Genomic DNA, 24781 nt, shown 5'->3' on the forward strand with positions numbered 1-24781 from the left:
TTTTTTTGCTATTCTTTGTGTCCTTTTGTTAACTTAATGTGTGAGACAAAAGGCAATTTTGCTTCCTTAATGAGAAGGACAGAGGATAGGAGATACAGCTGTTATGTTTGCATCATGATTATAACTACAAAAAGAGGAGGGTGCTTTAGAACACTTGATTTCTTCCTTTTAAAACTTCAGTTGCTTAATTAGTCACTCTCATCCTTTGTAGTTTGCCTTCAATTTAGGTATGTATTACTCATTTCATTTAAATTTCTTGTACTGCTGTTCATTTGCAATGCTTATGATCCTTCTTGCATGTGTTGGAAAATGTCTTTAAAATGTATCAGAAACACTTGGGTATTAGGTAATATGCATGAGAAAAGGGAATCCTGTCTCATGCAGGTTTTTTTGTTGTTTTTATTATTATTATTATTGATTCTGTAATTGATTTTAGATGTTTTATACCTAGAGCAATTGCCTTGGTGCCTATCTGGGAGGAAAAGTTCAGTCTCTCTGTAGCCTCATCCTAGACTTTCCCATTGGACCATTTAGAGCAGGTGAAAGAAGATATGATCATTTTTATATTAGCTCTATTTTTAGTCCATTAAAATTTAGGTGCTCCAATAAGTTAAATTAATTTACATTCCAGTGTGCTGGCCAGAGCAGCAATTCATCATATGGGTTGTAGTGGACATGGCCAATTTTCCATTATGGTTTCTCTCTAAGACAAGCTTAAACTGCTGTCAAGACGTAGGGCAAGAACAAACATGAAGTTTTGTACATTGTCTAAGTTCCAAAATATACATTTGATAGTGTTTTGAAGGAAATCTATGTCTGGAAAACATCTGTGAAATAACAACTAAAGGTATTGTCCTGCAACTGTGTCTGTGAGTCTTCTGCTTTAATGATCATCTGAATGATCTGGATGGAAAGACAGTATTGCAGGACCTTCCAGAAGAGAAGAGTTTTTTTTTTGTAATATGTAACAGGTCATCTGGAAATATTATTTCTGTTTTGTTCTGAAAATTATATTTTCAGAATAATTGTATTTTCAGTCTAAGAATATTTTTTTATTTTGTACTTGAGTTGTCATGTGCACAACTAGTGTCTTTTAATCCAGCCATTATTATTTAGCTTGGAAGCACTTACAAAAAATTTCATTTCCAGGCATTCTGAATGAAAGTGTTACCATGAGGTGAGCTTCTGTATGATGTTCTGGGAATTTATGCTCATTGGAGTCTTCCTGTTTCTGTCTGTAGTGTTTGTAGAAATTGTTTGTAGCTTGCGTTCCTTTTTTTTTTTTTTTTTTTCACAACCCATCCACAAAGTGTGTTATCTTATTACAAATGGATTTGACAGTAGTCAGCCATATTCCAGTTATCAGTGAGTTTAATAAATGTTTAAGGAGTGTTTACCTGTATTATCCCACTTAGAAACACATATATTGAAAGCTTGAAGTCTTGGCAAGTCCACCAGCCTGATATACACATGGTGTTTGCACACATGGGTGTGCAAAAGCCTGAACTGATTGGTTTCCAAAAAAAAAAATAAAAAAAAAATGTTCTTCTCTTTGCAGTTGTTTGTCCTTCAGGCAGTCATTTCCAGAATGGGGAATGCATTCCCTGCCCTCTTGGTTACTACCAGTACCAGACAGGACGTTCCTCTTGTATCAAGTGTCCAGTGGGTAAAACTACCAACTCCTATGGGGCATTCAGCATTGATCACTGTAAGTTGAGCAAATTTTGTTTTTGTTCTCTGTATTCTGCCTTCAAATAAATAATGGATTTTTCATCTGTAAATTAAATATATATATATATATTTAATATGAATATGATCCCTTCTGCATACATTTGGAAACATTTTTCAAGGACAGAACAAACTGTCTGATGTTTTGACTTAAAATGCATGAGAAATGAGTGGTCAATCTCATCCAGGATGTTGTGGTTCCTTAAAATGTGTTCATTGTCCTGAGGAATAGTATCTGGGTATTTAGTCAGTGAGAAACGTCTCGTATAGTTCATTTATTGGCATTTTCATGAAGACTAAAGTTTTGTCCAGCTTTTTCAATACCCAGTTTTGGTACAAATACTTCTCAGAGCAACTATTGATATGTTCACTAAAATTGGTGTATTTATTTTAAATTACTTATTTTTGGATGCAGTTCCATAAACAATATCACTTGTTAAACCCATGGATAAAAATATAAAAAATAAGTAGTAAGAATGGTTTCATGGTAATATGGGTGAGTACTGGAACTGCTTTGTTTTGTTTCAATCTATGTATTCTCTTGGGTGAAATAAAAATACAGATTTATGTTAATGTATCCTGACATTAATTAGTTTTTGCCTAAAGAAGACATCAGGCTGCTTAGTCAATTTTCACTTCCATATCTGTGTTCCTGGTGTCAGTATTGGTCTCAGGTGCTTTATAGTTTACTCCTTAGGTATAGTTTTCTCTACTGCAAGTGTCTGGAACAAAGCCAAGCCTCTGCCTGGTGTTCACCTCACCTGTGTGCTGAGTCTCAGCCCTTGGCAGAGGGCTCTGTAGTAGTTCTTCCCTATTTCTTTCTTTCCTGTTGTCATGCAAAACCTGAAGGGTTTACTGAATTGACAGTCAGATTTAAAAAATAAATAAAAATTAAAGAAAAATGACTCACAAACATAGCACAGGAAAACTGGAGAACAGAAGTGTTTTTCTTTCTGCTTATTACCTTATTTTCCTCCCAGAGGTTGTGCCTTTGTGGTAAGAAGGCCTGAGCTGCATGAGGAGTGTTTCCTAAACTACATTAGCTCTTAGCTCAATATATTGAAGTGAAATAATGCTGATGCTGGCACATTTTGATAAGCCAGACTAATCTCTGGTGGTTCCTTTGTACACAGATAATCCACCCTTAGTCCAGTAGCATCTCCAAATAACATGGAAGGCATGAAACTGGTAAACTAAGCCTGCCAGGTTTACTCCACCTGGGATTTTCTGCTGCTGCCTTTGATGTTGCTCAGATTTCCAGGTTTCTTTCCCTACAAAGACCAGATACCTGGTAACTAAAAGTTTCTAAATCATAAACTATGTTGAAAAGTGGTTGGGAAGATGCTGCTAAATGAAATCAAAGTGCTTCATTCTTTAAGAATAGTGAGTGAGGATGAGACTCTCCACTGAAAAGGAATTTTTTTTTTGGTTCTAGTAGCAGATAAATTGATGTTATGGCTCTTGTGCAGTTTGTCATTACATTTCAGGAATCCTTTGCAACAGACACTGAACAAACCAATATGAAAATACAATTCCTTTTCTGTATTACTTCATTTTACTTCTGTTTCTTTTTCTGTGCTTAGAACAAGGGAGATTGGTTCCATGTCAGAAAATCCTAAAAATGTTTGGAATGTGAATTACAGTAACAACAAGGAAGTGAAATTAGCATGTTTCTAAGCATGAAACACTATGAAAATTACTTTTCAGTAAAGTCTCTGCTGTACTTAGAGCCTTTTGTCTTATTGGTGCACTGAAACCCAGTGACAGTGTCATCAGGCTTCCATCTTTTTTCCTGTTTACTTTTAACAGGTATCACTTACTGTCAAGGCAACGAGCAGGGTTTGCAGTGTGATGAAGAAGGACAGTACAGACCTACCCAGCAAGACCCTGACAGTAAGAAATCCTTTTGTGTTGACGACTTTGGAGCAGCACTGGAATGGACTGAAACAGATGATCTCCTTACAGACTACCAGTGTCTATGTAAGTGCCAGAATACGTGGATATGTTGTCATCCATCATAAGTGAAATCTGCTTATGAAAAGACTCAATGCTCCACAGCTGGCTTGCCAACTTACTTTCCCACAATTATGGCCTCTGCCTTAAGTCACATTCCTCCTTACTTTTGTTTTTCTTGACTGCATTATGGAAGTTGTTTCCTGTAAGGGAAGAGAGACAGTTTTCTTGTGCTCTCAGATGGCTGGCAGCTTTTAGCGTTTGCTGCTCTCCTGCTCTCTGCTTGGAAACCCAACAAGAATAATGAGTGGGCTAATGGGAAAAAAGCAGAACGATGAATTTCCTTGTAAAATTATCACTCATCAGTGTGTTCCTGTGAAACAGACTGTTTTACAATGACCTCATAGCTGTGGCATAATGTCACCGTCTGGGCTCCTAGTGTACGGTATCTGATTTGGTGAACATACTCTTGCAAACTGGGAAACCTTACTTCTGGTTGAACACAATTGTGAAATGCTAGTTCTCAAAGATAAATCATTTTGGAAAACAAAACAAAATCCCTCAAAGTAAATATATATATATAAAAACAAAAACAATGACAACAAAACAAACAAAAGCAACCACGATATTCTTAGAAATTGCTTAAAAGCATTTCCTTACTACTTCAGTACTTCTGGGGGAGCCTTTGGAACAGTGGAACCAGGCTTCAGACAAAATGAAATAAAACAGTTGGCACAAAGTCAAGGTAGAGAACAATTTGTTGAAAGTCCAAAGAAAGAGTGATGCAAAATAAGTGCTTCAGCAAGCTGGGTAAAGTACATGTAAGCATACGTTAGCGATCTATCACAGAAGTCATCTATCAAATAGTCCCCAGACTGCCTGCAGTAAGGTCTAATTATACTTCTCATCCCCAAAGCTTTTACCTTGCCCAAAAATTACCCTTCCAGAAGTTTTTATTACTCATTATACAATTGGTATTGAATTTAATGAAATATTCATTTTAGAAACTGATGTCATGTTGTGCTCTGAATTAGGCAAGTGTGATCAGTGGAAGGAGTGTGAAATGAAAGCCCTTGTTTGTAAAGAGGTTGCAAAGCTATTTTCAGTAAAACTGTTTTTTTTTCCAAGTATACTTGGAAACAGATTGTAGGTATGAACATGAAGTGTTAGCCTGTAGTGCTTTGTCACTGGGTAATTGGGATGTTTCTCTGGGTAGAAGACTCACTGACAGGGGAACTGAGCTGCTGTTACTTACCTTGAGCATTTCTGACTTTGTCCAGGAAAGAGCAGTTGTGGATTTCTGTGCTTAATTTGGTGGATCATACTAGAAGAGATCACTAAATATAGATAGATTGTAATATATATGTTGTAAGTCTTGACAATTTTAGAGTTAAAAAAAAAAAGTCCTGTTTTTTGATAATTTAAAGGCTGATTTAATTTCCTTCTTTCCTTCTGCATTCCCAGAAAGCACTATTTAAATTGAAACCAATTATTTCTAAGTTTGCTTTCCCCCGTCCCTTCTATTTCCCTTAAACGAATTCAGGATGCTACAAGACTGAAGGGTCTGAAGGCTGATCTTGCTTTGACAGGAGGCTGGCAATTGGGCTGGGTCAGTAAATAATCTGACTATTCTTTTTTCAAGACTGAAGAGGGAGGAAGAATTTCTTTTTATCGATGCACAGTAATAAGACTTAACAGCACGTGTTCATTGTTCTCATTCTTGTTATATTTTAAGCCACACTTAACCATTGTTGCAATATCAGGGATGGGATCTAGAGCTTTACTCTCTAGGGATGTGTGAGATGAAGGAGAGTTTCTGCCACGCACTGAGCCTGTGAAATGAGTACTTATATGCCTGTTGGAAGAGGGCAATGTCAAGTTACAAGTTTGTGGAAATGCAAGCTGGTAGAATAATTTTCATCAAACAGTTATATACTTTTTGACAAAATAGTTTTATGAGCACATTTCTCATTTCCTCTTACTCCCTGTTAAGACAAAAATTCAGGAATTAAAAAAAGGGAACCCTTTCAGTTTAGCAGTGTTTTTCAGTTTAATGTTTAGTTACACTTTCTATCTCTTCTCTACTTTTCCCCCATATTTCTGAGGGAGGGAAAATGGAGTGGTAGGATGATGGAATATCAGGATTTAAAAACAAACCGAAAAGCAGAAAAAAAGAAAAGCATTTAAAATGCTTTCAATTTTGCATCAGAAATGAGGGCAGTAAGCAACACAAAAATACTGCTTCTTTTCAGTTTTATGAAAATATGTGAACTCTGTTCTCAACTGGACATCATTGAAGTTGCAGAGGTAGAAGGAATTCAGCTTAATACAAAATTAGAGTATTACTTATATTTTGGTCTCCTGTATTCGTAGGAAGAAAAAAAACTTCCAGCTCTGTTTACACAATCATTCATCCCTCTCCCCAGCTGAGCTGGAGTGAAAGAAATTTTTGTTTTTGGCTAGCCCTCATGTTCTTTCTGAGCAGAAATAATGGTTTTATCAAAAGCACCTGCTGACTCAGCCCTGACAACTGTGGACATTTGCTTCTGATTTAGTCTGTTTAGCTGTAGGAGTACAAATGATTGTTCTAAGAACTTATCCCTGACTTTTATTTTGTGGTTTATCCGGATGCTTCAAGGAGAAAGGCTTGGGATCCTGTGGCTGAATCTCTGCATCTGTGTGTTCAGGGAAGTGAAGGCCTGAGACTCCAGCTCTTCTACCTGCAGACATCTCCAATAGGCTGAGATCAAACCAGGACTCCTGTTTCTTAGCTCTTTAAGGTCTAGCCCAGGTGTTGATTGATTTGATTTGTCTGCATTACTTTGATTAGTCTGGAGAAAAGGAGACTGAAGGGAAGACACCATTCCTCTCTACAATTATCTGAAAGGAGGCTGCAGTAAGGGGGGTGGTGGTCTCTTTTCTGAGGTGACAAGTGATAGGATGTGAGCAAAATGTCTCAAGTTGCACCAGGGGAGGTTTAGGTTGGATGCCAGGAAGAATTTATTCATGGAGAGGGTGGTCAAGCATTGGAATGGGCTGCCCAGGGAAGTGGTGGTGTCCCCACCCCTGAAGGTATTTAAGAGATGTGTGGACTTGGCACTTAGGGAAAGGGTTTAGTTATAGGGCTGGGTAGGTAAGGTTGATGGCTGGAGTTGATGATCCTGAAGATCTGTTTCAACCTAGATGATTCAATGACTTTATGATTTTGGGACGTTTTGAGCAGAAGCCTGGACAATACGGGGTTGAAGCTAAGTCACCACTTTCTTCCCTTCTCCTTAGTATATTGTGCACATTGAAAGGTATTAGGTTTTCAGCTGGAGAACACACTGTACCAAAAAACATTGCTAATACAGGTAATATCAATCTGAGCAGGGTGGTTGTGATGTTACTCTGTGTCCCTTCACTAAGCTGTAATTTTCTTGAGGGCACAGACAGGGACATACCTTCTGGAGCTTAAATTGGATACCTTGACCCATTTTGTGAACTTTGGGTTTTGCATCTGTAGACCCCATGAGCATTTCCCAGTTTGTGAATAGCGTTGCTTATTGGACTACGTTACACTCATGCAGTGGATCCAAGAGAGAGAGAGTAAAGTCAAGTGACAGTCCAGAGTTAAATGTTCAGTGAGGGAATCAAAAATGAGCATGCTGGCTATATTACGTGGGACACATCCCTGAGCGTAAAGTTAGGGGAGAGCACTGATGTTGTGCTCCTATACATGAGTAACAAGCTCCTAGATTTCCTTTCTAGCCAAGTTCTGTCAGATCTGGCTCTTTTTCAGTGACTGATTTGCAGAAAATTGGTTCCCCTGTTGACTCAGTAGTTGGTTCTGTGCCATGGACAAGTAATAGGAGATGGGAGATAACCAGTCTGCTGTTGGCAGAGAAGTATCATTTGAATATAAACTCCCAGGCCACTTATGACTAACAGCTTTTGAAATATCTTGTGATTTTTTTTTTTTTTTTTTAGAATTTTAAAAAAAAAAAAAATATAATTTTCCCAATAAAATTTTTTTCCCTTTATAATTTTTAGTTTTTTTTTTAGTTGTCTTCTTTTTTTATGTCTTTTTTTTTTTGTTTTTTTTTTTTTTTTTTTTTTTTTAGTGCTCAGAAGATTTGAGAGAGTTCCTGACTCCAAACTTCTTTATGGGTCAGAAGATACTCAAATTCTTCAGCTTCAGTCATTCAGGAGAGACCAGCAAAGTCCAGCTTTTCAATGCATTTCAGGTGAGGAAAACTCTCAGAAAATCTGTACAGACAACAGAAACCCCCATAGAAAATTATAATCCTTTTGTATGATGAATTTATAATTAAGTTCCTCGATGAACTATGTCTCTTGCAGTTCAGTGCCAATTCACTGCAGAGGTTGCTCTTTCTTCTAAAAGAAGTCTTCTGACTTTATGTACCACTTTAGGCAAGTCATCTGAGTTTAAATCCAGTTTACAATATGGATGAGAGCCAAGATTCAGACTAGGAAACATTCATCAGATTTTCCAGATGTGCAGACAGAAAAAAAGGATTAGGTGTTCAGCACATGTGAAAACCAAGATCTTTGCTTCTTTCCAAATTAACTGATTGACATATAAAAGAGGAATAATCAACCTTGCTTGCATCGGAAGGATATAGTAAGGAGTGCAGAAGTATTCCTCTGTCAGTTCTTACAGTGTACATACTGTATTGCATTTGGACACTTCACATTATTGCTTTATATTGATTCAAAATTCAGTCTTTCAAACTCTCGTCTAAAAATACAGGGAATCAGTGCACTGATTTCAGGATGCCTTGCCTTGTGTCTCCTAGTGCTTCAGGCCTGTCAAGAGAGGCAGAGGTGTTGCATTCAAAATAAAAACTCCCTGGCTGTAATACTACAGGTGGCCTGGGAAAATATCACAGAAATATGATAGTCACTGGCTTTGTATCATGTGCCTTGGTCTAGTTGGAGTGGTCATCTCTCACGCCAAGAGGTGAATCTGTGAAGCCTTGTGTGTGTTACTAGAATGATTTTAGTCCATCAGATCATCTCCTAGCTAGTTAGTGTAAGGTTTCTTGCACCTTCCTTTGAAACTGGAGACTCTTAAAGGCAAGCCAGTGAACAAGGCACTCCAGGCATGGACTTAGGGAGGAAAAGATGCCATTTTGGCAAGTATGATTCAGTGCATGTAGTCCGTATTTTCATTATGAGCTACACTACACTAAGTGATGGCCTTCTTTTTTTATGTATATATAATTGGGCATCAAAGCCTTTGTGGATAATTAGCATATGTGCTTATATTCACTGTCAAATGGCAACACTAATCTAAAATATTACTATTGAGATTGTCACTGAAGGGTAGAGGTTAACCCTTCCCTCTCTGCTCCCATGAAAAGCCAGACAGTTTAGCCCTCATTCTGATGGTGTTTTGGTCTAAGCTGTCTGATTTTATACTAAAGATAACATCTTTATTTCCTAAATAAACAGTTTTGCTTCCTGTTTTAGGAGCAGAGCTTCGGGAGCACATTAGTGGTGTTGGGGTGGTAAGTGTATGGGCAGAAGAAGGATCTTCAACCACCCCTAACCATAGAAGGGGATGGCAGCTCGGTCCCTTACACTGGTCATCATGATTTCAGAATTCAGTGTTTCCCTCCTTCCTATCATGCCAATATTGACCACAACCTCTTTGCCATGCAGTTACTGTTTTGTGCACATATGCCAAGTGATTCGTATGAGTCTTCCATGCCCTCCACAGGCAAAATTATCCAGCAGACATTAAATGTTTGGTTAGGTGGTTAGTATCAATAGGTAAAGAATGCCCAAACAAGTTTTTGCAGCATTTAACTTAAAAATCTAATCTATACTAAAATGGTTAAAAGCTAAGGTTCATCTGACTAATGAAATTCATGTGCTTGCACTCTGGTAGAGGGATGAAAAAATGGGTAAATGGCAATAAACAGAGGAATTTGGCACAGAAATTATACACATGAAATGCTAGGAAACTTAAGGTTTATTTCTTGCTTTTCAGACTGTGAGAAGGAAGAAGCATGCAGTTTTGTCACTGTAACCCCTGTTGGTACTGAAGTTTTGTGTGAATTATACAGTGCTGCTGAAGTCAACTTCAACTGTACCACCTCTGGATTGGTAAAAATGATGATATTTTAAAAACTGTGTTTGTCATAACACTGTAGCTCCTATATAAGTAGAAGACATCACAGAAGAAAGGCAGATCATTACCTGACTACTAGTACATTGTTCTTCATTGTGGCAGTAATAGATTTCTGAAAGTTTCTAAAGAAGCTACACCCATATGTTCCTTAAAGTGGCATCTGAATGCGTCAGTGTTTGCATGAAACACCACACAGCACTTCTGTTCTTAAAACCTGCTCAGTGCGCACAGTCTGGAAGTCAGGCTAACTTAAAAGGGATTTTATCTGAATAGTCAAAACTAGAAGTATCCAGGTCAGTAATCACGTCACCTGAGGCCATCATCATTTCTCAGTCCCTTCCACTTGTCAAAGGTTTAAGTCATCTGCTCTTCAGTCATTTAACGGCTTCCTACTCACTACTTTCTAAACACAATGAAGTGGCACTGAAGATCAGTTGACATTTCAGTTTTACAGACTAAAAAGCATCCACACGGGGCCACAGCAAGCTATGGTGGTTATAAACTGTGCGTTAATTCCTCCCCCTGTTTACAACTAAGAAAAATGTGTTTTGGTAAACGAAATAGGTCATGTTGCATTTATTGTGCATGTCTGTTTTGCCCTAGGTGCAAGGTGTTTTGGGGAACCCTGCTGCCACTCGCATTGGTCGTCTCAGCTGCATGCTTTATATCAGGAATCCAGAAGGAGATGCAGTGACAGTCTATTTGAAGAAAGGTACCAGATGCAAATTGATCTGATGTTAGGTTGCTGTGCCCAAGCTTGTAGATTCTGTGTAGAATCATGATGGCATGAAGGAACATCTTTGTTCAAGATGACATCATTCTGTTCAGAGCTTAATGCTAAGTGGCAGCCAGAAAAACTCAGTAAATCTTCCCTTCATGGCTTGGTCCCTAGAAATAAGGCATATAGTTTTTGAAAGTTGCTTTGATGGCTTTTCAGCAGAGATCCACAAAAAGCTGAGTATCCAATGTGTTATTCTATTATAAATCATTGTGCTATTATTTATTAAACATTTTGTTGCTTAACTATATAAGGCATTATAAGGCAGCTTCTGTATAAATAACAATTTACATTCATTTTGATTATAAATTGTCTTACTAATACACCAGCCTAGAAATACCCTGCTCTCCAGTAAAATCTCAGTGATTCATCTGAAATAATGGAAGTGACAATGCATGTTTTTTCATATAAGTGTGACTGATATCTTTGCATATCCCATCACATCTGTGTCCAGCTTTGAGCCTCATACCAAATTTGAAACAAAGCAACCGAATGCAGGATGCGGTAGGGTTGAGTCAGAACTCTGCTGTCACTGGTTTCCTCTTACTGCTATCCAAATCTCTGAGTTGTCATTTATTAATAATAATATGAGTAGAGAGCTAAGTATCACCTGACACAAGACAAGTCCTCTGAGCTTGTTATAATCAACGTAATCTCTTGAAACCATGTCTTCTCTACATTTCTATTGATGTTGCTATTTAGGTTCAGGATAAAATGAATTGTCCTCTTACATATGTGACTTTTCAACAGAGGCCTTAATTGCAGATTTAGGTCTACTGGCAAAATACCATTTTACATTTTTACCCAGATAAGTTTGTTTCATTTATACCTGGGAGTTATTAATATCATGCTTGAAACTGGCGTATTACCAGCATTCTTGTATATGTTGATTTAGGAAACGTTTTCTGGTGTGGTTCCTCGATGGCAATATATTCTGGCTAGCTTCCCAACTACCAAACTGTTTGGTAATGTTATCTTGCATTTGAAACTCAAAGTCCAGAATAGGATTTTTAAGGCTGAGCTTTTATCATAAAACTTTCAATCAACTCCAGTCATCAGGCAATCTGAAATCATCGTCTCCTCCTGAACTCTTTTGAACATTTCTTTCCTCTTCTGTCTCCCCAGAGCAAGAATTTAATTCATCTGGACTCAAAACCTTCAAAAGGACTAGTTTTCAGAATGTGCTTTCCGGTGTGTATCAGTCCGTGGTGCTCTCAGCAGCCGGCACATCTCTGACAGATGCTCAGCTCTTCTGCCGGCAGACTTGCAGCAGGGACTCATGTTGTGATGGCTTCATCTTGAGTCAGATTGCACTTGAAGGAGGTATTGTCTAAACACTGCAAAATTAAAAATTCTGCAGTAGAAATCCAACACTAACAAGTAGGTTAAAAAATAATCAGCCAACACTGGGTAGAGCTCATTTCTGGATGCTCTGCACATGCCTCTGCATCATGCTTTTGTTGTTGGCTGATTTGAGTAATGTCCAGGACTTGGCCTAGAGCAGTACAGGTAAAGTCCTGAAGTAGCAAGCTGCTTTTGGAGAGAAATGGACATTTTGAAAGGATAATTCTTTTGACCTGCTTTAGGCATCCGTATTCAGATGAGATAAATCATTTTGAAAATGCCTCTCTCCTTACCTCATACAGCTTTGTTGCTGAGAGTTAGGGCCTTTCAGCTGGTGGGAGAACTAATATGGTGCCTCCAGAGTGCTTGTAGAGTAAATGTAAATCAGCTTCCCTTTTACAGCAGGAAAACAGGATGCTAAACAGACAATTATGTCAAGTTATTGCATGCAGAAAAGCTATAATCTCCTAAATCTGTGTGTCCAGCTAGAATCAGAGCAAGCGGGAGTTGGATGAACAGAGTCTGGTAGAGATGGGACCTAGGTAGAGCCCAGATTTCTGCCAGCAAATTTAAGCACTTAATTTCAGTGCTTACTTTTTGTAGCTGCTTTTCTAGATCATACAGCTTTCCCACTGGAGGGGCGTTTGTTGTAGAGAAAGTGAAGTTATAATTATCTCAAGTTTTTAGATGGGCTCTTACAAACCCAAACATGTGCTACTGGATGCTATGTGGCAAGTACTTCTTTAGTTTTGTGTGGCAGCTAATCATGGATTTCTTTCCAGGAAAATGTTTTCCATTCTGACATCACATATTTGATTACATCAAAATATTCTATCTGATCTTGTAACGTCATGTTCTTCTATATATTTACCATCAAATGCTTGTAGTTTCCCTTCTTGTGAGCATAGAATGAGGTGTGAAGATAAATGTTATAGAGTTGGATCAATGATACAGGTGAATGCATTTGTTAGAGTAGCATTTTGTAAACAACAAACAAACAAAACATAAATCAAAAAATCAATATCTCAAGTACCCAGCTGATAAAAATGAAAAATAAAACTCAACAACACTGCATTGTAAGTTGTGTCAGCAAGAACACCTGGTTTCCGAATGCGTCGGTCCTCCTGACTTGTGCTGTGATGCTGGGGGATACTCAGGCTGTACTGATTGAGTTCAGGCACCAAACCAGGAAATCATCCCAGTAAAAATATACTAATGAAGTACTTTCTTGGTTCAGAGCCTGAGAATGTAAGACTGACAAAGGATTGAACATGTCTCTGTGGTGCTTCAAGGTGCTGACAACCCTGTTGGGTATTATCAGATAACAGTAATATTTTATTAGGTGATAATAGTACGTGCTTGAACTCTCTGAAACACAGGCTACAAATGTCAGTTTTAGGAATGAATATCTATCCTTAGTACTCCAAGTTGAAAATATGTTTTTGATTTTCTATTTTTAGTTGTCAATATTAATGAGTAGCTCTCTCAGTGACGCAGGTTCAATTGGAATTTAGAGAAAGTATTGGGATACTTGGATGAAAACATCTGTGTAGGTGCACAGTGTTACGACAGTGATACAATTCTCTCTTCCTCTGAACCCAGGTACCATTTTGTGTAGTTTGATGAGCTCCCCAGATGTGCTGATCTGCAATGAAAATAGCTGGAATCCAACACCTGTCAGAGAAGGAATATGCAAAGGCATGAGTTATGACAAAAAAGAGATGACATTTTCCTTCACCCTGGGAGGACAAGTGTTTAGTGGAAGTATGTCGGTGAATTAACTCAATTTACGTTACTTTTATTTAATTGTTCTACTGAGTCTGCCTTTTCCGCTAGCCTGCTCTTGTACTTCAGTGCTTTTTTTTCTCAAGTTAATCCATGCCTGTACAACCATAAGAGTATAAGACTTCCCTAATAAGGTGCATTGTTAGAAAGTCCTCTTACACTTCTCTGTGGCAATATTAAGGAAAGTCAAGAATGTGTTGCTTCTACCTTGTAACACTTCCAGTATTTAATTTAGGCAGATTCAAGTCAATTATCTTAAAGAAATGTAAACTGTGGAGCAAAGACAGAAAGAGATATGCCCAAGGAGAACCAATGATAGAAAACAAGATAAAGCCTTGGTTCCCATGACTCAGATTAGCACTCAGACACCTGCATCATTCTTACGGTCTTGCACTGTAAATAAGGTGAAATGTAGTCTTGTGATGTGTTTTTAATGTAATTTCTGGGCAATTCAGGGCTACCTATTTAACAACTGTTCTAACACACTTTTTTATTCTTTATTAGCTTCTAAGCTGGCAGAAGAGGAAGAGAGAAATTTTACCACTTTTCAACAAGTTTATCTGTGGAGAGGTGAGTTAACTCACAAAGCTTGTTATAAAAGCTTATGATGAACTACAGGCAGTGGCAGCTGCCTGTTCTATGAATACCACTTGTTTAAACTGCAAGTGTCTTTATTTTGCACTGTCCAAAATGAGACACTGCTTGGAAGTCTTTTCCAGTAGGAGCGGGTGTAATCTAGAGTAATTCTGCTACTGTAACTTTCATGAAATTCAGGTAAATTCCTCTGTCTGAGGATATGTTGATACGTTTTATTGATTTTAATGCCTGTGAAAAATGACATTGTGGAAACACTTGCCTTTGACCTACCAGTGTACAAGGTACCACAATAATTTGGACCTTTACAAGTACCTGGACAGATTACCTTTTTTAGCATGATTACTATGTATGTATTGTTTTCTGTAAATTTAATTTCTAAACGTCACAGCATACATAGCAGGACCTGTACAAATTATTTGGGCTACTGCCCTAGAAACACACAGCATCTGAATGCTGATGCATAGTGCTTGTGGGTATGGCATTTGCTTTTATCCTCCAAACAGGGTATTTTGGGTTAAATTCTGCCTATAAGGTTACAAGCAGATGCTGTTACTCATTTTTGACTCTTTGGTTGGTGAAACTACATAAGGAGTTTTCCTAAGTGGTACGCTTGACTCTAAAACATTTGATAAAGTTACGGAGCCAAGGATGAGCCTGTCTTGTAGAAGAAAGGTGAACTGAATTATTGTGCTCATTAATTCTCGTTGCATTTCAGGCTCTGATATGGTCACCCGGCCTAAAACCTCTGTGTGTGATGCCACTGCTTTGAAGACAAAGAATGATCTAACATTATCAGGTATTATAGTAAGGGCAGATAGAGAAGATAGCAGAGGGAGGTGCGTAATTTAACCAGAGAATATCATGTATTTTCATATATGTACTGTGATGATGTAAGTATTTAAGTACAAAGGACTTCTTTTAGGTGGAAAATCCGATACATTTTTTGGGAATAATATTTGATAAGTGTGCCTCCTGCAAGGACCTCCTGTCTTCCTGGTTTTCTACTTTCACAGGCCAGTCTGGAAATGAGAAAGTGTTAAAACCTTCTTAGATTCATTAAACTGTAAAGGCATAGGAAATATTTGGCCAAGGGAAAAAAAAAAAAGAAAAAAAAAAAAACAAAAACCAAACCAAACACAAAACGGGGGGGGGATCAAAACCCAGGGATCAAATCCTTAGCCTGGGCACATGGGCTACTGCTACTGATGATGCGACTGTAAATGTGACACTTACAGGAAGTAAGGACAAAATTGCAATCACATGTCTTTCTTCAAAGCTAGACTGTTACTGCAAGGTCTGCTCATGGTTATACTAAGTGATTTGTATGTACAAATTAATTTCTATTACTTTAATAGCATTCCTCTGGGACTTCAGCAATCCTATCCTAAAACTAGGAGAGCAGTGGAGTTTGATGAGAGCACTCTGGTTCGTCTCTGATGAACTTAAATCTTTGCTGAGGAGCCTTGATGGATGCCTGAGCATATGGCTTATTACACGTAAAATCATAACACAAAGTGAATTGATGATTTTGTAATTTGAATGGAAGGTAAATTTGAATGGAAAGTAAACCTGTAATTTGAATGGAAGGTAAACAAAAATGTCTGTTTATCTAGTGGCATTCCTATAAAATCAGTGGTATTTTTAAAGTTTAGACTTCGACATAAGAAATAACCGCACTTAATACAGCGGGTGAAATTCTTTTGCATTTACCTGCCAAGGCATGAGTGGAGCCCTCAGGGCTCTCCTTTTCCTTGCTGTGGCTGATGATATCATTAAAACTTGAAGTTATGCAAGGTATGCATCTTCTTTCTCTATGCTTTAAGCTTAGTCATGACAAAAATAGTTTTAAGGGTAACTGAAGCTTGAAGTTGAGCTTTGAAAGCTAATGAGACTTAAAAATCACCTTCTCAGAAAAGTTACGGATACATTTGGGAAAATGTCTATAGAGTTTTTAATTACTTGGTGATCATGTTTAGAACACATGGTAATGTCTCTTTTCTATTTTCTGATAGAAATGCAACATGATTGTGCACTCACAGAATGTCAGTACATTCTTTGGCATTTCAGCTGCAGTTACGTGTCTTTGATTCTCTATATCCATTTTTGTCTGGCTGTTTCAATTCATCTATGGTTAAACAGCAAGAAACTCTCACAATGCTGGAGTACTTGGTGATGAGACCTGCTGATGACTTTTCATAAATAGAAAGGTGTTTATGAATAAATTTGCAGGAGTGTCCATTTCTTTGAATATTGCTCTAGGACCTTTATTTAAAGGGATTGATTTTAAAACAGCCTGAACTACCTGTGATTGTTTCAGAGGGAGCTGAAGAGATGCAGAGCAGTGTATACATGCCTAAAGATCACAGGCAGAAGACAAAGGAGTTATTTAATATGGTCAGCGGGAGCATGAATTAGGAGAAATACAATTAAATATCTGAAATAGATATTAAGCTTGATAAGAAAACATGTAACCGAGAGCTGTAATAGCTTCCCAAGGAAATATATGGAAACTAAGGAAACTGCTGCATTTTGGATCAATAAAACTAGATTGATCAAGATATTATAAACATCTTCTGCAGAATCATACTTCATTGTTAGACAGTTGTGTTGCATGACAGAGTAGAGCCTTCTTATTTCTAGGAGCTGTAATTTTTTTTTTTTATTTTTATGTTTTGGTGGTGGAAATATTCTGGCAATGCTGTGTTGTTCGGTGCAGTTCAACAAGGAAGCATTGCCTACACAAACATCAGTAACTGTGGTTGGATTATTCCACCAAAGGTTGGAACCTTTGGTGATGTTAACATTATAAAATGGTTGCAGCTGCTTTACTTGAAAGACAAAATTTTATATGTAAATAAATTTAATTTATTCCAGACCATAACTCAGTTTATTTTTGTGGGTTAGAGCTGTTCGTTTGTTTGAATCTCAGATTCCACAAAGGATCTTTTCTACCTAATGGACAACAGCCAGATACGAAGCAACCCAAACTATTCCATTCCTTACCAGCAGTACTGGGTTTTCAGGCAGAAGTACTCAGCAGAGGAAGCGGTGCTTTGGTGTCTCACACGTAAGATATCTTTCAGACAGTTATTCTGTAGGATAGTAAGGAGATAATTAACCTAAATCTTTATATAAAATATAGGTATTATAATAATTCTAATAATATTAATTATAATAATTCTAATATAATTACAATAATTATAATAATAAAATATGGACCTAGATATTTTTCAGGGGAAAGCCACACAATTTCATGGAAGCCAGCTATATTGAATTTGCTATTGGGGCCCCCTCATGATCATCTTCTACTGTGGCAGAAAGGGTACCCATCATTCATGGTTAGACTAGGTGATCTTGAAGGTCTTTTATGGTTCTATGGTTTTATGATTCTATAATAGATTCTATAATAATTATTTATATTCTATCTATAATAATTATTTATATTCTATAAGTATGTTACGGGCAAGAATAGTAGAAGATTAGGCAGCACAGGCAATATTTTGCTATTCTTGAAATATAGTTTTCCAACTAGTGGAAAAATACAGATTTTTGGGGGTTAATGATGAGTATATTTTGACATGATAAATGGAGAAGAATTTCTAGCTCTGATTACCAGGAAGGCAGAAGTGAGAGCGCTATACAGTGCACAAAGATCACTGTAAGAAATCAGTAGAGATGCCTGTCTAAAATTAATCATTGACACACATGCTTACAGAAGTCATTGCCACAGCAATTAAGAAATGGGTTTGACTACTCTGTTTCTTTTCTGAAAGTGCCTTATTACCTCGGAGCAAATTTAAAGGCAAATTTTTGCATGCAAATGCATTGAACAGTTGATTCTGGAAAAGTTATATATATTTTTGTTATGGATGAACATTTCAGAAATTGTTTGCAAACAATTCATAAAACATTTTAGAGAATATTTAACTTTATTGTCCTTTTTATTCTTTAAAGTAAGGACCAACAAGCAGTACAGTGGTTTTCTTGATTATACAGTTTGTATGTCAAACTTACTAAAAAGAAAAAAAAAAAATCAGATCTCCCAATCACAGTGTCAGTGACATCCAGTTGGTATCTTTCCAATCAGCTGTGGTGTAGCTCCTTTTCTGTGCTGTTCAAGTAAATTTGCTCTTCAGTGTAACTAGAAGCAGAATCTGTCCCCATTTCTCTTGCATTGTAATAGAATAATATTGAAATTTTCACTTTTAGTCGTTTGCTGATTGATAGCATTAAGTACACTGAAGAGAAGGAAACTCTAGTGTGTCTAAAGTTTAGTGACTTTACCTCCTAGGCTGTGCAGAAGAAGATGAATTTTGTCAAATGGCAGATATTCAAAATGCCACAGACACATACTTTATGTGTACCCTGTATCCAGCAGCACAAATTTGTGATGGCAGTATTGATCAAATACCAGAAAACTGTCGTACCATGCTACCCTGGCAACCACAGGCATTGTATCGTAAAATAGGTAAGTTATGGGATTTGAAATGTATGTGTACTGTAACCTTGGGAATGCAAGCTGGTGTTTTGGTTCTTTATTCTGAGGAAAAAAAAAAAAAGTATAAATTAATACTGGGATGTGATGTTGCAAGTGGAGGCCAGGTTGTCCTAATATGGCTTTTAATTTCTGCTGTTAGCAGTTCTTTGAGTGGTCAAAGTGCTGGTGATCACACTTCAGTGCCTAATAGAAAGATATAACTACAAGTTTCATTCTCTGCCTTGATTATTCCCAGTTTAGAGAGGAAGTGTAGCTCAATCTGTGTCTCAGGTATTAGGCTTTTATAGTGTGGGTGAAACCACACAGTCATAGGGATGACAACAATTCAATTTTCTACCATCAAAATTTCCATGGTAGTTAAGCAATACTGGAAGTATATCTATCTAAATACATTCTTGTTGATTTTTTTTTTTTTTTAAAAAAAAAGTAAATCCAGTGTTAATAGACAAGGATTCCAACCTGCACTCTTTGAATGTGTCCGGACTTCAGTGGTTTTCTTATATTGCTCACATGAAGAAACTGAAATAAATAAGCCTGCTATCACTGTGCAGGAAGCTATTCGTTTGCTGGAGGAAAAAAAAAAAAAAAAAAAAAAAAAAAAAAAGGTAGAGATCCACTGAATTCTGTGATTAACCGATTAAATTGTGACTTTTGAGGGAGCCAAAAGTGCAGCACAGGTTCACTGGATTCCTGGATTCTTCCCATCTGGAGCTGTAATCCAGTTTTTGGACCAAAATGATGTATTCATGTCAATACAGATCCAAAACCGAAGTCCTTGGTCAGAAGTCTTTCCTTGGCAGTTTTAGAGACTTCACTTGAAATTTTGTTCATCTTTAGGCTTAACTATCCAAGGTTTACTGTGACTGTGTAAAAATGTCTTTTAATTGACTAAGGTCATTGTAGCACAGAAACGTAAGCTTTATACTTACCATATCATTACTTGACCAGTGTACGTAAATCAGAAAGAAAAGGAGATTTTTTTCCCAGTTTTGGTTTTCTTTTCTTGTCCAGTCACTCTGAAAAGTTCTGTGAAGAGCTTCTACACACGTGTACCATTCCAGAAAGTAATGGGGATCTCAGTGAGGAATAAAACCGACATGAGCAGAAAAGCTGTTTCAGACGGGTAGGACATGACTGTTTCTTTGCTTTCACTGGCGTTTTAACCATGCCTGAAATGCCAAGGCAATGTTACGCAGGTGGACAGGATCAGACAATCCAAGAACAGCATTATGTGAGAATATTTAACAAACAAAAGTGGCATATGATTTAATGGAAATTTATAATTGGGGTATAAATAATAAGGTGTGTAATTAATTATGAATTATATATGTGTGAATTAGAATTTATACTTCTACTAAATTGCTGCTTGGCCAGTTAAATCTCTCAGCAATAATACACAATCAATTTATGCTGTTACTTTTAGGGCAGATACCAAAATATTAATGTAAATTATTAGATGTAATCTGGTAGATTAATACTGATTGAATGTAATTTCATCTAAAAAAATTGAAAAATGTGGAAGTGTCTATACAGTATGAAGAACCATGAGGCAGTCTTATCATGAAGGGCATCTCTACAGATTCTTGGTGTTTCTCCTCTGTGCAGTATCCTATCTTCCCTTCTCTAGGACAAAGAAAGACCATTAATGATACTAAAAATAATAATGTTTTTCTACTCCCAGATTTTTTGAGTGTGAGCGTTGGTGTGATGCTGACCCCTGTTGCACAGGATTTGGCTTTTTTAATAATTCCCAGCTGTCAGGTATTTTTTCACTGATATTATTATTATTATTGTAAATATTTTAAATCTTCAGTATTCCAACCTTTACCATCCGTTTCCTATGAGCTGCAACTTTAAAAACTCTTGTGGATCTTACTCAACCCTTTCTAACATCTTTTAGAGTGATCTTAACTGTTCCTTACAAGTTCAGCCCAATGACACATTCACCATAGCAGAAATTACTATGAAATAAGAGGCTGCAGTTCCACAAGCATGATGCTCAGACTGACAAAACTGTAGGAAACTGTTATTTATCAGCACCTCTGCCAATATGCTGGTTGACTTCTTTTTGTGAAATTTTCTGTTGTTTCATTTTTTTATTTTAAGGCCTAAGACAGCTCAATTAGAAACCTAAATATTCCTGTTTAAATGCAAGTTAAGCACACAATGTCCACGGGCACTTTGGGGTAACTTAGACTTTTCATTTTCTTGTATTTCTGAAATTCTCTGCTTCCAAATTTTGCTCCTCTACGTGAGGAAGATTGGTTGGAGACGGATCCTTTACACTGACTGTAAAGGAATTACTCTGTTTAAAAGAAAGTCTTCAATAGGTGTTTAAAATTGGATGCTTTCCAGGACAAAGTCAATGAAATAATTTTAATGTTTTATTCCAAATTCAGATTCAGGCACCTAAAATGGTCAACTTTATTTTCAGAACTGTTGAATGCTTCAGCCTGCAGAAAAGAAGGCTCCCACGAGACCTCATTGCAGCTTTTCAGTACCTAAAGGGGGCTTATAAAAAGGACAGAGAGCAACTTTTTACTCAGTCAGATAACGATAGGACAAGGAGGAATGGTTTTAAACTAAAAGAGAGGAGATTTAGATTAGATGTTAGGAGGAAATTCTTCACTCAGAGGGTGGTGAGGCACTGGAACAGATTGCCCAGAGAAGCTGTGGATGCCCCATCCCTGGAGGTGTTCAAGGCCAGGCTGGATGGGGCTTTGGGCAACCTGGTCTAGGGGGCGGCATTCTGGCCTAGGGCAGGGGGTTGGAACTGGATGGTCTTTAAGGTCCCTTCCAACCCAAGCCATTCTATTTTAACCAACTCTCTCTGAGGTTATTAGAAAGTACTGTTTTTATGATTCACTTGAGAATTTGGAACACATCAAATATATTTTTAACTTTTTTTTTTTTTTTTTTTTTTTGGCAAGCAGGCAAATTTTTCACACAGTCAGAAAAGACTAGGCTGAAAAATTCGTCCAATGTATTTCACATTGGAATTACTGTGAAAATAAAAAATAATTGACAAATGTCATACCTCCATATGACCATGTGAAATTGGAAGTCTTAAGACAGTACAACCTTAAATTTCTTTAAATAGTTCTAAAAATAAATTAAGGATTTTAAAGCATTAAACATAAAAAATTGACACCTTTTTGTTAATCTGATTAGTATTTATTATCTATAGCATTTGAGCATCTAGTACTGTAGTCAGGATGAATTTCAGTTGTAATTTTCACATGAATTAGAATAAATCTTAAATGAAACTTTGTGTGTCAAAGCCTACAATTCTTAGGTACAGAAATATTTGTATTAGCTCTTTGAAAGGCATACTTTTTATCTTTGATTTAAGTAGGAGCTATGTTTCAGTATACATACAGATTTCTAATTTTCAAGATTGAATTAATCAGAAAGGGCTGCTTGCTCAAAGGAGAGACTCTGACTTTGGGACAAGATTTTCACTAATGGTAAAACTTTGCATGTTTTAGGTGTTTCCATTTAATTTCCAAGTCAGTGGAATTTCTTTTTACATGCAAATTGTTAAAATGGGAATTTTTCCTCCTCATTTCTATAACGATTTATTTCCTTGGCAGGAGGAAAGATCGTGTGCCTGACTCTGAACAGCCTAGGAATTCAGACATGTGCCGAGGAATCAAGAAGTGCTTGGCAAATTTCAAGCTGTAGTTTGCCAGATGCTGAAGTCAGAATACATCCATTTGGCTGGTATCAAAAGCCTGGTAAGTATTGCAGGGCATGTGGCCCTGCCAACTGGTATCTGCATGTTGGATCCTCTTAATTAGCTTCAATGCACAGAAGCTTCAGCTTTCAGGTGACAGGCCCATTTGCAAACACAGAAAACAGACAAGGCAGACAAATATGTCTGAGAGAAAGAAAAGTGTATTTTAATCTTAAATTCTAAAGATAAGGAATAGAAATAGCTCTACAGAATTTCTCAGGTTGAATGGGAGAACTGTGGCCAATAAAGGAATCCAAGCATATTCTGTTCTGTTTCATAGTCCTGGTCAAGAAATCATTCTTTGTTTCTCTCTGCTTGGCTTATGGTTTAACAATGTGTGTGGATGGGTTGCATCAAAGGTTTGGTTTTGTTACACAATTTAAAATTCTGCTTCTTTACGAAAGCAGCCATATTCTAAGGTAGCACTGTATTATTAAGGCTACAAGAAGACATCATGTGTTTAAACTGAAGAGAAGTTATGAAACATTAGGTGATTTCCTGAAGTGGAATCAAAACTAGATCTAGTCAAAATTAATGTTCTTTTCCAAACTGAAACAAAAGAAAATTTTATTAACTCAATAAGTTATTTCATCAAAGTAAATGAAAACAACACATTTTAGTTGCTAATAGCAAGGGTCAAAACTTCAAGCTAACAGCTATCATGAAAATATCTTTTATCATATCTCAGCTTAGGAAAACAATTATTTCATCTGTGTTAAGAGAACAATATATATATACACACCTATATAAAATTCATCACATTCCGTGTTGGAACTGAGCACAAAATGAAGACTGTCCATAGCAGTAACCATGGCACTATAGAATGGACATTTTCGGATGCAGTACAAATTTTGTTTTCCTGTTCTCTCTAGCTAACACCTCCATGGACAGCAAATGTCTAAATGACTTTCACTTACCTTTTTTAGAGTTACTATTCTAATGATTAACATCTTTCGTGAACTGGGTGAAGAAAATGAAAGATGTTTACAAAATGAAATACCTGTTTGTTTCTCTGATGAAAAAGAATAGTTCAGAACAAACTTCATAGCATCTTGCACAGCATAGGGTGGAGGCAATGTGCATTTCAGAGCAGCTATTTAACTGTTCATTAAGATAATTGGTATTCTGAAGAGGGCTGCAAAAGTTAGTGCAGGTCTGTATCACATCACCTCCTATTTTTTTTGATGATGATGATGATTATTATTATTTTGCTTCAGAATCTATATTTGGCCTAATCTGGCATAAGAGGATATTATTTAGTTATTGTGGGAGACATTTTGGAACATCGAAATGATGATGTAGAGGAAAAATCTCAGCAACTCTGAAATGTCTCTGGTCTAAAGCACTGAGGAATGAGTGCTGTAGAGATCAGAGAAGAAACACATGGAAAGCTTTGGTTGGCTGGACAGTCCGCTGACACTGGACTTCCTACCTCTCATGGATGTGTCAGAGTAGTTCAGAATCCTGAGGATGGTAGATTTTTTTCATAATTGAATTTTACTTTTTTTTTTTTTTTTTTTTTTTAAAAAAAAAAAAAGGCAGCATTATTTGGCACAGCAAGATGCATGGTATCTCCGGGTTAACCCCTGTGACATTCCTTGTGATTAAGTCAAGGTTTTTGTTAGGGTTTGATTTAACATAACTGTAACTATGAGGAAAACAAAAACCTGATTGAATGTTTTCCACTTTATGGGAAAAAAATTGACTCTTATCCCTGAGGGGTACATCTCTGAGCCTGCCATTGAGTCTAAATGGACAGAACCTCATTGAATCCCACTCGAAGCAGGAAGGCCTCATGAGGGCAGGTCTGGTGACACTGGCAGAATCAGGGAAACAATATAAGCCAAATCATAGGAATTAGGAGCACTTCTTAGTAGTTTTAAATTTCCTGTTTTCTTGTAGAGTAGAGAAGGATTTTGATATCTGAGTAGAAAGGGGAGGCATATAGCGCGGGTATGTAATGCCCAGTACATATCCTGTTGAAGTTGTGTAGAGCTAAATCAGATGTCCTTGTAATGCACTGCATTTTTCAGTGTTGGTAACTTAAATAAAACCCTAATTCACACCAGAAGTCTCTGAAATATGAACTTGTTCTAAAACTTTTCAAGCCCCACAGTGGCACTCTGCCCATTAGAGCATCCGTTTCCTCCTCTAGTGTTGCAACCCTTGCTAAAGAGAAGGTGCAGCACAGAGTTGAGGAGCTGTCATGAAAGCTTACAGGAT

General features: G+C 37.1%; 1 protein-coding gene across 1 annotated transcript in view; it reads left to right on the plus strand.

Annotated features, from left to right (window-relative positions):
- Positions 1 to 24781, plus strand: part of TG (thyroglobulin) — a 155511-nt gene that overhangs the window by 38132 nt on the left and 92598 nt on the right. Inside the window, exons 21-34 of the mRNA XM_035317229.1 lie at positions 1559 to 1708; positions 3538 to 3708; positions 7785 to 7907; positions 9680 to 9795; positions 10424 to 10532; positions 11724 to 11921; positions 13545 to 13706; positions 14232 to 14297; positions 15040 to 15120; positions 17254 to 17391; positions 18616 to 18792; positions 19834 to 19945; positions 20504 to 20583; positions 22416 to 22559. Coding sequence (XP_035173120.1) covers positions 1559 to 1708; positions 3538 to 3708; positions 7785 to 7907; positions 9680 to 9795; positions 10424 to 10532; positions 11724 to 11921; positions 13545 to 13706; positions 14232 to 14297; positions 15040 to 15120; positions 17254 to 17391; positions 18616 to 18792; positions 19834 to 19945; positions 20504 to 20583; positions 22416 to 22559 — 1827 coding nt within the window. The remainder of the gene's footprint in view (positions 1 to 1558; positions 1709 to 3537; positions 3709 to 7784; positions 7908 to 9679; positions 9796 to 10423; positions 10533 to 11723; positions 11922 to 13544; positions 13707 to 14231; positions 14298 to 15039; positions 15121 to 17253; positions 17392 to 18615; positions 18793 to 19833; positions 19946 to 20503; positions 20584 to 22415; positions 22560 to 24781) is intronic.

The sequence above is a fragment of the Oxyura jamaicensis genome, chromosome 2 (assembly GCF_011077185.1).
Source record: "Oxyura jamaicensis isolate SHBP4307 breed ruddy duck chromosome 2, BPBGC_Ojam_1.0, whole genome shotgun sequence".
Classification (NCBI taxonomy): domain Eukaryota; kingdom Metazoa; phylum Chordata; class Aves; order Anseriformes; family Anatidae; genus Oxyura; species Oxyura jamaicensis.